The sequence below is a fragment of the Varroa destructor genome, unplaced genomic scaffold, assembly GCF_002443255.2.
Source record: "Varroa destructor unplaced genomic scaffold, Vdes_3.0 BEIS01000006.1, whole genome shotgun sequence".
Classification (NCBI taxonomy): domain Eukaryota; kingdom Metazoa; phylum Arthropoda; class Arachnida; order Mesostigmata; family Varroidae; genus Varroa; species Varroa destructor.
The window spans coordinates 8,943,293-8,957,972 of record NW_019211459.1 but is presented as its reverse complement, the minus strand read 5'-3'; the positions used below and the strand labels follow the sequence as shown (position 1 = coordinate 8,957,972).

The window sequence follows — 14,680 nt, the reverse complement described above, 5'->3', positions numbered from 1 at the left end:
AACATCGTCTCGTTAGAAAATTCCGACAAATGGCAATGCATTTACAATTGCAGGGAACTTCTTTTTTCGAAATTGTCGTCGCGGCTCGTTTACTTTGTGCGATACGATCTCTTCGTAACCACAATGATTAGTACCCCCTTAAGCGCTCGTCTTACTTACAAGCCCACCGTTATCGATGCGTAAAATGATGCTAACGCTGCAAACGTGTAGTAAGGACCAAACCTACAAAATGGCGCCTGAAATAACCTGTAATTTGGTTAAGTTTGATATTGTGTCAACATGTATATATAAATGATTTGGCAGACTTAGTCGTACAGTAAAATAGCAAAAAATTGTTTAAAAAACAGTGATAGATTAGTCAGGGACAAATGGAAGGGAGCGATTCGCTAGCGGCGTTCACAAAGGGAACACGGATTTACCTTGTGGCGACCACGGGGGGCTCGTTACATTTGGTGACGGTTTCTTTCTGGACATCGACCGTCGCCGTCGGACCAGAGTACCTGAATGAATTATAATGGCAATTATAATCCACACGTTACCGCACTCTACTAAAAATCGGCCATTGATCAACGAGAAATGTCTACGTTAGAAACGAACGCTGCTTAGTGTAGATATCTTAGCGACAATGAATTGAAGTCGGGCCATGCTTCCTCAGCGAATATTTCCAGCGAATTCTAGATCCACCTTTCGAATTACGTTTTTCTATCTGTGCCTTTCCTGATTTTCGCACAATCGGTCGCGGTCCTTCGCCCGAGTTACTTTAGCCAGACATGTTGGCTGACTAAAGCATGAAGAGTTGATCAAGCGTCCTCCTCGATCATCAAGAAGAGTAGATTATGAAAAATTCAACGCTGTAACTTAGCAGTGCTATCGTTATAATATGGGTGTTACCTTGTTGTGAAATAGGTGAATGTGGTATGATGGTGGTTAGCGCAGGGTGCGACAGGGCCTTGAAGTCCTGGCATATAATGGGTTACCTGTAATGTATTATAGCAATCACGTGTTATTGAAGCTCAGAGGAAAAAATGTCACCAGTTGCTTTGGATCTAGCTTCTGTTACTTTATAATAGTCTTTAGTTTTTAATGTAGATTAATGTTTATTACTATCACGTTAATATTCTTGACCATAGAACTAAGGTAACGTCCTTCCGCCTCTGGCATAAAATCAATGGACAGGTTTGAACTGAATTTTACCGTGGTAGTAGCAACATTCGTGACGACGCTGTAATGGGTTTCGACGTAAGATGTTCCCCTAGGATAATGGGTCGTGTAGAAGGTCAATGTCGAATACGCTGTGTGATGCCCACCATCTGAAAGCCCCAAAATGCGTCGAACAGTACTAGAAAAAAGTATGACCAGAAAACTACTTCATTTTCAATTCGGTACGCCGCACATACGCCACATTTACTTGGCTCAATTGTTTATGGAAGACAGATACAACCTCAGATCTTGGATCAAGTGAGACATTGACACCCGCCAAACGTAGGTTAGAACCTATTTTCAATTTTCGTGTGCCAACTTACGAGCCTCCTTTCCTTTGGATAAATGTAAAAGACTTATATAGTACGTATATATATGTCATTAGCAATAGGATAGTTACATAATATCGCTTCTGCTGGTCTGCGGCCTCTTGCCTTGGACAAGTAATTTTTCGAAAGCTTCTGTGTTCGCGTCATAACGGTACAGCCGGGCGCGTTCGTTTAACTAGCAGCATTACGGACTATAAACAATAAAGCAGCATTGACGCTATCCCGTTGTCTATTTATTACTACAGTTGTCTCTGTCCAGTCCCTTCCCGTCGCTTCAGAGCCGACAGCGTCTATTAAGCATGAAGGGTGATTCATGAACAATGATGTCTGCACACAAATAAAGTGAAGAGACCCGAACTGTTTGTCGCCCGAAGCTGTCACTCTATCTAATAAATTCTTTGATAATGGCCTGTTGTCAACTGCTCTGAATGCTCAATGGAAATAAAGAAGTTAAGGATGCCTTGATGATAGTTATTGCGTAACGTGAACAGCAGTAGTCCAGGAACTGGCACAAATAGCCAATAAAACCTGGACATCTGAGCCTAACGGCCAATGAGCTCTCGCAGCTTCTTCTGTTGAGCAGGAGCGTTATGTGAAAGATACACGTCAAACTGTCAGATCCGTTACGAGGTAGCCAGGCGACAATGACATAAACTATGACAGCAACCGCAAAGACATTCTGAAGACGGCATAACTTACGTTAGATAGCTGCACAAAGAACATGCATAAATTAATAGTAGCAAATAGAAAAATGCGAGCGCTTCAAGCGTTAGCGGTCGTCTGTTTGGTAGTCCGCAATAGGAAAGCACAAAACAGAAACCGGCAACGAGTGCGCGGACTCGCTTAGGCTTTGTGCCTGTTGATTGAATTGGGAGATGCGCGTTTTAACCTAATTTACTAAACGATTACACAGGTACATTTAGTTGTGAACACAGATCAATACAATTGTGACTGCTGCCATCAGCTGCGTCGGGATAGAATTCACAGTCCACTAGGTACAAAGCCGCGATTTCAGTTGACTGATCCATGATTGTTATTATTATCATAAAGAATTTATTATCGCGTGCACATTAGGCAAGACCGACTTTAGAAAGTAACTCAATAGATAATTATTTTCATCTATCACGCGTGCTACCACTCCTGGCGATATAACTTCAACATAATGCATTCTATGGTATATGATGTACTTGTTTTTTGTATTGGGTTATTGTGCCATCGGACTCAATTACCTCGATGCTCATGGTCGTAGATCGTAGACGGGGCTATCTTCTCGTAACCATCAACGACCCAGGGCAGATCGTTTTTAACTGCACAATGTTGACACAAAACCGAGCCGCGGTAATCCAAGGCAGCGGGAAGCCCTAATGTCGCGTTAATGCGTTGAACCTGCGTCACAGTTTCATATCTGTGATGACGCCGGTGCCGATGATGGCAGGCGTCGTTTGACGTGAAAACGATGCCCAGCATGTGTTCAAAGGACAAGATGAGGAAAAAAGACACAACCAAGTGAACAAAAAGTCGACGAAGATTTGAGGACGAGTGAAGTTGGCCAAGACGATTTTATTCAGCTTAGCACACAGTTACCTTCATCTAGCAACTATTTATGTAAGCGTTTAAAACTGGGACGCGACCATAGTTGGTTGGTACATTGGTAGAAAAAAAGCCCGTTTCTGTTAGCTTATTCTTTGTCATTTTTTTAGTTCGTTAAAGTCTGAAAAATAGAAACTTAGATTTTTTTTATTACTACGAACAAATTTGTGCGTAACGATGTTGCTAGAATCACCTATAGCAGAACTGACCTTTTTGTTGTAGTTTGGGCCGTGGTCTTAGTTGAAAAGTTAACGATTCTTTTTTTTTTATTAAAATTACGATGGTAAAACACTAACCTGAGCAAAGCTCAATAAGATTAGTAAAAACTATTTGCTTATGCTAAGCAAATAGTTTTTGCCCATATTTGTCCGTCGATTATGGAAACATCAAGATCAGGTTTTTACAACTAATAGAAACAACAGTCAGATGAGGGTAATCACTGTCGGCTAGAGAACTCGATGTGTAATGCAGACGAACCTCGTTTGAGTTACGGGTAGGCCGTGGTTAAGTGTCGTCGTATAATATGTGTATGTCGTGTAGTATGTATGGTCGACAGGCCGTGGATCGAGGGGGGCATGGCCCCGGATATGGACATCCTCGACGACTTCCGTCGCAGCTGTCGGCGCCACTGTAGCCACCGACGGCAACGCCACTGTGTTAGTGATATGCAGGGTACCTATGTATGGAATACATTTACAGACAGAAGGGGATGAACGTCACCTATGCCAGCACATAGATATGAGATACAAGATCACACACAGTATAACTGCAGTGGAAGGGTTGAGTCGAAAAAAATCGAGACTTTCTTGCCATATGTCAATATTAATTTTACATATACATAGAAATAAAATGTATATATACTGCCCTTGGTCAAGTAAGGGCGTAGGCTGACTTGACTAGTAGACGGCTATAGAATGCAAGGCTGTGAAATAGGATTTTTCGAACTTGAGCCTGGGTACGTAATATTGCTAAGTCTATATAGTTGTTATACGATATAATCACAGGCCGACTGAGTCAAATGCACGTCCTATTCAAGGCAAATCCTTAAATACGCCCAGCTTCGAATAGAAATGATGTTCGCGTGACTTCGCTAGCCGGCATTGGCGAATGAAGTTACATACGATTGCGAAAGACCTCTACTTTTTTTTTTTTTTTTACCAGTCGACACGCGTGCGTTATACCGAGACACTGATAGCAAAAAAACCATTTGAAGTGCCGACATTACCGCGGGTGAGCGTTTGTCGTCTAGTGGAAATTACTAGTCGTCCCTGATTGAACGTCGTGACGAGATCTGTCAAAGTCGTTTCGAGCTTTTGCTGGATGTCGCGCTTCTTGCGCGCAGACACGTTCTCCGTAGGCACATAACGAGTTATCACCTGTTATTGAGTCGGAGTGAGAGGTTCATTGATCATTAACTCATCGGGCAAATACAAAACTAATTGATTTCCGCAAGCTGTACCTCACGATGTCAAATATAATCGGAGGTGGTTTTTGTCAGATACCGAAAATTTGATTTTTTGCAATAGTTAACAGTGATATTTAAAATAGAGTCTGATTGGACACGGGTCAGCTAAATTATTCACTCGATAGGGCAACTGTTAAAGTTTTATATGTAAGCATCAAAAAAAGCCGATCCGACACTAGTATCTAGATCACTATGGCAAAGTGACGTAGATAACGCGCACACAGGCGTACCCATTACCAAAAGGTTCAACCTTTATCTGCCACATTCGCTAAGGATTGTTTTTATTTATTTTTTTTTTTTGTTTAGATTAATCGACGCACCTCAGTTCGACTATTGATTTCGGTGTCTCCTAGCCCGTGAGTCGTTGTGCTGAAATACGTGAAGGTCGTGAAGTCTGTCCGAAGACGCTTTGTCGGCATAATCTGAAACAGCACAAAGAAGACGCAGTGATAGTTAATCAATATAGAACAATAGAAAGTACGTACATTATCGGCGAATGCTCAATCGCGGCCGATGCCTTTATTTGTAAATGTCCTTTTAAAGATAGGGTTTTATGTGTGTATTTGTATGTGAATCAAACTCAATTGCTAACCTCGATCCGTTGCGCCCGTCAATTTCCGATTTTTCGTGCCTGTTCTCATTCTTATACTGGTTTTTTCACAGTTTTATATACTAACTACTAATGAACTGGATAACAGTAAAGATATATATTCGAAATTCTCATAATGTTCAAGGCTATAGCGGAAATTTAATAGTTACCTAGTTTAGTTAGTACCCTTTATTTTTGATCGTTTATTATCGAGTGATTACCGTAAGATGAAACAGTGTACACGAGGTACAGTTTATTCTGCATATACTTTCACTAAATAACAGTAGAATCCGTCATGAACATGAGCTGGCAGTCTATGTCCACTGATCAGGTAATATATCTATTCAAAAGGGGTCGGCCAGCTCAATCAAACTGGGCAAAGTAAATCCGACCGTGTTGTTTAGAGAAAATATTACTACATTATGTAGAAATGCTCTCTAACTAGGTTTTGAATGTTTTTACAATATAAGATATGCATATATGTTTGCTGATGCTATATAAGACCATTGTATATCAATACACCAGATATATAATAGAGAATTCTAGTCATTGAGATGGGATGATAGGCCATTGGTCATAAACAACCGGATCTTTCATATGCTATCTGTTAGGTAGACGTCGTGTCCCACGTACCTGTGTATCGTCAACCTTCAAAGTCCCTTCTTGCGTCGAGTACGAAGTCGAGATGAGCTCTCGGCCGAGCGGATCCGTTGTTGTTGAAAAGAACGTAAAGGTCGTCGTAACTGCAAGCCGTTTGTGTGCCGGAATGTGTTCCCGTTAGACCGGGGCCAACAATATCAGTTTCGTAGGTACTTATTGTATTGGTAGCCACACGTAGTCAGCATTTTTTGATACAAAATTAATATACCTATCGGCATAAACGCGAGACGTAATTACGATATAAACGTATCGGTTCGCGTAATCGGCGAGGTCATGATATGTTTAATACGTTAGATAAAGCGCTCAACAAAAGCCAATTCAACTGATAAATCCGAAATCGCCTATAGCGACAGTAGATAAACAGTCTATGAATAACTAGAATATAACGATGCGAAAATTTCCTTTATACTACATCTCAAGCTATAGCATAAACAAAAAAGAAAAAAAAACAGCAGAGGAAAACTGTTAGGCGACATTTCAATTAGAAAACGACCGGCATTGTGTGGCCGAATCTGTTTGTTGGGTAATCAACATAATGCCTAAATAGGACCGTGAGTAAAAATTGCATAACTGAATCAAATATATTTTACTTTCACTATATATATATATATATACACACACTTAAAAAAGGTTTTCAGAGACGCAAAATGTTTTGGCCATTAAATTCAAACGATTATATACATACACACGTTTGTATTCTATTGAACCTTAGTAAAACAACACAGATAGTGATATCTGCATTATGGCCATATAATGTTATCCAGTCTCTATTAACATAATATATATATATATATATATATAATTACCGAGAAGCACGTTCGTGCTGACGGCTAGGCCTCTGCATCAAATCGCGCCCATGCACGTAATCATCATCTATATCGTACCGCACGTAAACAACACCATACAATATACAACTATATTGGTATGTATATTGTGTCATAAATTATATATCGTGAACTCTTTCCGCAAAGATTCATGCCTGTATCCCGATTTCTTTTCTCTTGACATCCTCATAATGGGTACCAAATGTTACACTGCGTTAAACTCCAAGATGAAGAATATTCTAATCGAATGGGCAATCGTCATCAGTGACGGTAATTCTTCGTATTGTTCTTTATATAAAATCGATCTGCGAAGGCAACATATCCGTGTGCTCAACTAGGAGATCTATATTAGATCAAAGCTTACCAAAGTACTTGCATATCCGCACCCACCTGTGGGATAAAAACTATTTTTTGATAGACGAATCGATATTTTGTTTGTCCCGACATTATTTAAAGTCGCGCTCTCCTCTTGGTACACCAGCCTGCGGATCATCGGCTGGAAAACGTTTCTTCTGTCCGGCAACTAAAGAAGATGCGACCTTTTTCTCCCTTGCACTTTCTTTCTGTCTCTTGCCTGCGTTCCCCCCATATGTTTCACTATCCGATTCCAGGTATATGCGCGCGCGCGTCGCAGCGACGGTATCCATTGCTCAGAAAATCCGGGCGTACTTATACTGAGATGACGAATGACTGGCCTACGTCTGCTTTTTTGTCTGATTCGTGAAAGATAACGACGGTCAGTTGCCAATACAGTTGAAACTGCCTCTTACAAGGATAGCAGTGACAGCTGTAACAAAGGTGATACGGGCAGAAAAGGAACGGGGCTGGCAAATGAAAATGGGTTTGGACGAAGCTCAACAATTTTGCCGGGCCCATCGGCGATTCCGACAATTTTGAGAGTGTAGACACGATCAGTTGGCCACAGAAACAGTCGTTAATGTGCACCTGATTTTGCCACGCCGCCTCAGCGCCCGCACAAGACAAATTAGAATTCAATGGCAGCCCTGTACAGACTAGGGGCGGTGTATTTTGAAATGATCGCAAAGTATTCATAGAAGCTTCACGCTACGTGCGATGCGATTTTTTTCCGTCCAGTCGTTAGATTCGTCGAAACATACACCGACAACATTTTCTATTGCTGGGTCTCGTTGAGCGTCGCTATCAACGGCGCAAGGGGACCTCTGTTCGGTAACCGTGCGGCCAATTGGGAGAAAAGGGAGAGGAAAAAAGATTGAGCAGGTATAGCTAATAAGACACTACGGCGGCAAATGTGATTCCAGCCGGTCGATAGTTTCTTCCAAGTTGTCCTTTTCATCGCCGCAAGCGTTAATGCATAGAAACATAGGGCTGTTTACAAAATCAAATATCATTATAGAACGAGCGGTTCTTTTTTGTCGGATTGTATAACAGAAATAGTTGTTTCTTCTGTTAGTTGAAAACAGCGGAAGAACTTTGAAATGCGACAAAGTTCTAGTTATTACTCACTACAGATTAAAAGCATTATAAACGAACGATTTTAAATAAAAACGGGAAAACTGTATACCAGTTGTGGCACTGAATCAGGAACAAGCTTCAGAACTTGTTCTGAAGTTCACTAGTGTTGAGTAATGCCGGTGGGCGAGGCGCCGCTTCGTAAGGCAAAAATGTTTACTAATATGGTTAATTGACTTTATTATAGCTGTAACGTTAGACGCATTTCGGAGATGATGTACACTGGCTATAACGTTTGATTCATCTTAGGCATACACGAACCTGTACTGAAGTAGCAAAGGGACAGAGGTCGGTACGAATTCTACTACTAAAGTCTCATGTGGCTGTAGTACATACTTACGATGAGACTCATTGACGGAAATCAAGTATGCAAAATGCTGTAACACGCACGACTGTCCTCATTGGTAAAAGCAAAAAATGGTAAAGCAACTTACCCTTAATTGCGGAGGGCTCGACGCGATTGGTTTCTGTGCTCTCATCGGCGGTACTCAGATACACCTACAACGTGATAAACAAATGTCAGCCATTGCTCAATTGTTCCATAGAACATCATGCGTAATTTTTTCATATTTCCACACGGCCAGCGTCTTATCTGTGCTCTTAGAAGTTTAGGTGGGGGGGGGGGCAATTCTTACAAGTTAAACTTTTGGTCTCATAACCTATTAGAATGTGCTATATATTTAGAATATCGTTTCTTTATTCGTTTATTTGCACGCAAATACGTTATTACTATACAGTGTATATCCAAGGAACACTTGTTGTACAGATGTTAAAGATCAAGAATAATGCTTCTTGACAAGCTTTGCTTAGCATTATTTCATTAGGCTTCAAGGAAAGCCTACAAGATCGTGTACCTCGCACCTCACGGCCCATCGGACGATACGTGTACCTCTTTATCTTTGCGGTTATACTAATAGGCATAGGTCATTTTCGTCGCTCATCAACGCTCGCGCGTCGACTAGCGACTTGAAATGGCAATAGTTTGGCTCTATCTCATAGATTGCCCCCACCTCTTGACTGCTCGAGCTAATGAACTCACTGAAAGGCTTGAAGTCTACTAGAAGTGCCCAGAAAGTCAGTTGAAGCCCCATTTTCCATTGTGGTGAAATTTCCCCTTGAAGCTTTGCTGTACAGTACAGCACAACTGAGATTTTTATCGTTGTCATTATTAGTAATAGCAATTTAACAGATGCATAGCATATAGCGTTTGAGTCAGTATTGAACGTGGCGGCGGCGGCGGCGGCGGCGACGACCGTTAACATTAAATCCAGCCTGCGAAACGAATGTCGCCAAAACATCACATCGTATCTAGCCAAAGCGAACATGGAGATAAGGCAAAGTTTCGGGAGAATAGTCAAGAAAATGAACATTATAGTATTGATAGCCAACTGAATTGGACTGATTGTCGGCATAAGCCAGTGTCGCTCGCTCACTTTTCTGATAACAATCTATATTCGACTATAAAACGTACATCATTGCCGCTATATGTAGACGCAGGGGGCAGTTGTGAGGAACGGCTAAAAGCAGTTGATTTGCTGTTGAAATTGATCCGAGCTGCGGCGGTGGAATAAACGATGTTCGACGTAATGCGGTGAATGTTCCATTGCCACCAGCGCCAGCAATAGCAGCAGCACCAGCGCTGGCCATACGATCGTCGTCAAAGTTAGATGACATCTTTCGTTTGGTAGCTACTCGACGAGCTCAAGCAATTTACGGCTAGTGGGATGACGGTTCGAATTCGCTATTACTACGTGGAGAGAGCGCGGCCACAGCCATCAATAGATGGCTGCGCGTTTCACTGGCGACGCAGGACTTGTCAACGTCAATAGAAGCAAAGGGGGCAACTGCATTCGGGTCAGCCATATCGACTTTGCTAGTGGCATTATTCCTGCTTGGCCTCTGAAGGCTCCGTCTTTCTTTGCACAGCGATAGATAAGTGAATTGCTGCCTGGCTAGGCCCCGGCCATCCGATCGCCGGGATTTTCGGCAATGCAGAACATCTTTTTCAATATAACATGCCATACTTAGTCTGTATTTCCTTTCGTCAAAGATCGAGCGTCGAAAAGGCGGCAGATAAACAGCTTGCTCGTTACACGGTCGGACAGCGGGAGTAGGTGATACTAGACACGTTATTGCTATGGTGGCCGATAAACGACTATATGTGGATGAAGTGTCCAGTGATCGACCGAGTGGCAGACTCTTGCCGGGTGAATTGGTTAAGATTTGCTAGTCCAGGGAAGCTAAGCGACTACTTAGGACCAAAGCATCACCGGCCGCCAAACATTATTGATGTGATTATCAAGAGGTTCTGGCGGTGACTTGCAGTTGATGGAGCGATTTAGCATGGTGTCATCGTGTGATATCACTGTCAGGCTGGGACGTTGTCAGTCGGAGTGTCCGCGTGAAAGATGACGACACGCGGTCATTCGTGGGCGCTCACGGGACAGAGGCAGGACGCGAACGGGGCATCCGTGGTGACAGGAACATAGCAGATCACTTTGAGCGCCGTCTACATAGATGTTAGAGTACAAGTATTCTTCTGATTTCAATTCTGTGTTACTGTTGTTCTGGAGCTCAGAGTTGATTGCGTTGACGATCTGCTGGTTCGTCGTCTCATTGCTTATGCCATTGACGTGGGATCAACGAGCTGTATCCGTATAAATATTGTAAAATTACCGTGGACAAAAGGAGTTCATCACTTCTCTTTTGGCGGGGTAGCACCACTCAATTATAATGCAAGATTTGCCTTTACGTGTCGCGGAAGACGTACACTAAAGTCAAGAGGAATGGATAGGGGGAAACAAAAGAGACACCAAAGTTGACAACTCTGACCTCCCCTTCGATTAGATGACGGCGACGTTCTGAGCATGCTGCAAACATTGACGTATGACGTTTGCACTGATTAGTAGATGATGTGTGTGTGTGGAAAGCAGTGGGTCGTATATGGGACAGCTGATTAGACGTCTGACAGGACATATAAGAAACACACGCATCTGGTCATGTACTCCGGACGGACACATACACATAGATGCAGCTGAGGTCAACGCATGCTTTGCCCTAATGACTGATTTCGAAATCGTTCTCCTCGAGATTCAGTGCGAGTTATTACCCGCAACAAAACCTCTGTACAGCTAATTATATTGGTCATATTCCTTTTGGATTTGGATGGCCCTATTCTTTTTGGAGATATTTGGATTGCGGTTCTCGTATGCATCTTCAGAATCACGCATTTAAAAGGTAAATTTATTGCTGGTTCAATTGAAGGCTAACTGGGTGTTCTTTTGGCTAGTAAGCTATTTTCGTCTTCAGGTCACGTGGGCAACGAATATACTTTCTATTTCAGCTTTAGACGGATCAGATTAGATCATTAAAGTTCTCTGTTACACCGTTATTTGTCAAGCACCTTGATTGACTATTGTTACTACAGTTCTATAGGTAACTTTTACGTTTTAGATGAACAGTCAGTTTCTCCGTATTTTTCTCTATATACAATCATATGGAACGTGACAGCTTTTTCGGCCGCCACACGTTATCACCTACCGAAGGTATTTATTATCGCCTGATGACACCTTACCTTAGGCACTTTAGCGAAACTGACAACGGGTGACCGGTCCTTATAAATCGTTATTGGAGTCAGCACCTAAAGACAGCAGCGGGACAAGCAGTTATAGCAACATATAGAACGCAATTGTTAGATAATTTTCTTCTGTTTGAAAAGTCTGTTATCTTCCTGGCGTAACAAATCTAATCTCCACTTTTTCGTGTTGTTGATAGATGAATGTGCTATATATCTACAGGTGTACTGACTGTTCAAAACGCTTCAGAATTTAATGAGACGAGAAAAAAACGACAACGTGCGCCGTTTGCGCATGTGAATATTTTCGAAAATTGCCGCCAACAACAAAATAAAGGTCACACTGTTCTTGCTATTGGTTCATATTATAGCGTGCGCCTATAGTTCGTAAAGGGACGGAGCTTTTCTCATACCTTTGTGTATTTACATCTCTCTCTCTCTCTCTCTCTCTCTCTCATCCTCGTAGCATCCAATGTCGAAGCCTAGTCCCTGGCCCGCCGCGTGCGCATTTGTAAAATTTCAATATCCATTGCTAACAAGCAACAAATGCTAAACGATAAAAGAAACTACCGAGCGGCAAAATCCTGAACGGATTCAGTAGCAAGCGTCCCATCATTCCAACAAATGGTCGTCACTGGACACTCATCGGATACATTGAAATCACTGTGAATTTGTTGAACCGCTGTGTGCGCGCAAACGACAGAACCGCGTTTACGTTAAAACTGGCCACATACAGAAACACTCACACACACGAACGACGCACCCGCTGACGGAGGTCACCGGCAGTCGTCTTAAGCTAAATTTATGAATTTATATGTGACCGTTATCGTGCGTATGTGTATTTCCGCATATCTGTGAATCTTTGCTATTCGTTTAATGGCAGAACGGCTAGTCACTTCGATTCGGTCCATCGTATCGCAGATAAATCATGTGAATTTGGTACTTTTGTATCTTACTTTACAACAACAACAGCAGCAACAACAACAACAACAACAACAACAACAGTAACGAAAATAATAACAGCTATAATAACTGCATGCTAAATAGGGGCAATGTTATTTTTTTTAATCTTTCGGGGCCGCCTGCTCAAGTTCTCTAAGCAGCAGGACACTCAACAAACGCATCTCCTATTATAGCCTGCTCGAAGCTACTAAATGGACCGGGTTTTTCCGTTGAATGGTAGGCCGAGGTACGACGCATCGGCATGCGATTTTCGCAGGTTTCGGTAGAATACGCCGATATTTGCCAACGTTCGAAACAACGACAGCGTCAGCAAAGCACACCATCGTTAGGCGCGCGAATGTCTGTTGCAACGCCCCGACCCAGCGTAAAATTCTGACCGGCACGTGGCGATCGTTCGCTTCTCGCTTGTTTAGAAAGGTCGCAGACATTGGTGTGTGCGTTTGTGCCGTTGACACAGGCCCTGTTCTCTGTTGAAGGGTTCGGTATTACGGTGGATAGTAAATCCGCTGTGGAAGTTCGTAGCGCCATGATTCTGCTCCTGATCAATTAGCGAGAAAGGTGGAGATCCGGCGCGTAGAGAAACTAAGAAGTACCAATACGATTATAATAGTTTCAATCGTATTTATGAACAATAGAACAGCAAGAAGGGCGCGTTACAAAACAGAGTTGTGTGGCCTTGATCACAATACGATTCAGCGACGTCCAACGTTGTTCGCGCAGTGCGCTAGCTGGTCTTGTCAAGCGAAAAGTGACTGGCCACCAGGCCACAACTGGGACTGCATCTACTGCTAATAACTCTTAGAAATATAACCCAGAAAAAGTTAACTAGTTTTTACAGCTCTGAAACACACACACATCGTTCACGTACCGATTTTCTACCGCCGATCAGTTAATATGGAATTCAATAAAGGCGCAATCATTGTTGGGCCTGAAATTATAGTTGCAGCTAAGGACATCGACCAGAAGAAATAGCACACCAAGCGTTCAACAACGAACAACGCAGTTGTTCTACAAGTGCTTATAATAATCTAAGGGACGAAAGAAAAGAAAAAAAATATTTTATCTATGATAGCTTCACAAATAATCTATTGTATATAGCAATTTGTTTTTACGCTATATTATGTCTACAAATAATTAATTACCTTTTGTAACGGCTAGTGAAGTGTTGTGTATGTTTGTATGTAGGTGTATAATTTTCGGTGTTGTTTGCTTAATTCGTGGGGCAAACGATTTTGTCAGCATTGCTCAATGCGCTTAGGGGCTGCTATAAATGTAGGCGTTTGCTGGAGCTATTAAGGTTTCTTTTTTTTGCGAGGCACACTGATGACAAGCACATCCCTAATCTATTGTCCAAAGTCTGGCGTCGTAGAAATTTCGTGATCGGTTTTCGGCGAAGCGGCGCGCTTACGACCCGGTGCCTTGATTCTGGCTGAGTCCGCTGATTGATGTTGTGCGATGCCAATAATTAAAGTTGGCAGGGTATAAGACTATGCCGCAGGTATGCTACACACTCAGTCCAGTCGATGGGGGTGCGCACCCGTATATCGACATGTATACTTCTATCATAGACATTTGAAGAACTCATCCATTGGCAGCAATACGATTGAGGGCAAAGCAAGCGAAGGTAAGACGAATGAGCAATAACAGGCACCCGCAGACAGAACATGAGTATTTGTATCGCGCTATGCCGACCTTTACCATTTAAACTATCCTTTAAACAGACTGTTCTAAAAAACGAGCGATGTACCGCTTACTTCCTACTAATCTCTGGTCGTTTTCTGAGACTTTCGGCGTTTACAGCGACAGACTCACTCCCATAATAGATAAATGCTTTATGCGCTGCGACGGTCTTAGTCGCGTGACGCAAACCGTTGGCTTTGCCTTAAGTACGCCGTCCTGCTATATCGTTATTTCCCTGCGGTTAATCTTCTACATCATCGTCGCTGCCCTGCAGTTCCGTTCCGTCGAACGTTGTCATCAGCAGGAAAGTTGTCG

General features: G+C 42.5%; 2 protein-coding genes across 21 annotated transcripts in view; one reads left to right on the top strand and one right to left on the bottom strand.

Annotated features, from left to right (window-relative positions):
- The window catches only part of LOC111253556 (uncharacterized), a 134,005-nt gene that overhangs the window by 26,896 nt on the left and 92,429 nt on the right, over positions 1–14,680 (bottom strand). For 5 of the 9 annotated variants that reach the window (XM_022813126.2, XM_022813127.2, XM_022813128.2 and 2 more), the window contains 10 exons: positions 11,723–11,788; positions 8,583–8,646; positions 5,807–5,916; positions 4,905–5,006; positions 4,345–4,495; positions 3,597–3,795; positions 2,759–2,934; positions 1,195–1,310; positions 892–977; positions 420–500 (listed from right to left, as the gene is read on the bottom strand). In XM_022813126.2, the coding sequence (XP_022668861.1) occupies positions 420–500; positions 892–977; positions 1,195–1,310; positions 2,759–2,934; positions 3,597–3,795; positions 4,345–4,495; positions 4,905–5,006; positions 5,807–5,916; positions 8,583–8,646; positions 11,723–11,788 (1,151 nt within the window). Of the gene's footprint in view, positions 1–419; positions 501–891; positions 978–1,194; positions 1,311–2,758; positions 2,935–3,596; positions 3,796–4,344; positions 4,496–4,904; positions 5,007–5,806; positions 5,917–7,047; positions 8,482–8,582; positions 8,647–11,722; positions 11,789–14,680 lie in introns of those variants that run through there. The other 4 variants (XM_086993694.1, XM_086993695.1, XM_022813130.2 and 1 more) reach the window with 2 other exon arrangements.
- The window catches only part of LOC111253362 (uncharacterized), a 131,803-nt gene that overhangs the window by 34,639 nt on the left and 82,484 nt on the right, over positions 1–14,680 (top strand). For 4 of the 12 annotated variants that reach the window (XM_086993708.1, XM_086993707.1, XM_086993712.1 and 1 more), the window contains exons 6-7: positions 4,891–5,061; positions 5,785–5,978. The exons of 3 other annotated variants lie outside the window; for them this stretch is intronic. The gene's annotated coding sequence lies outside the window, so the exon portion shown is untranslated. Of the gene's footprint in view, positions 1–4,890; positions 5,062–5,784; positions 5,983–14,680 lie in introns of all 12 variants that reach the window. 5 more of the 12 variants (XM_086993704.1, XM_086993706.1, XM_086993711.1 and 2 more) reach the window with 2 other exon arrangements.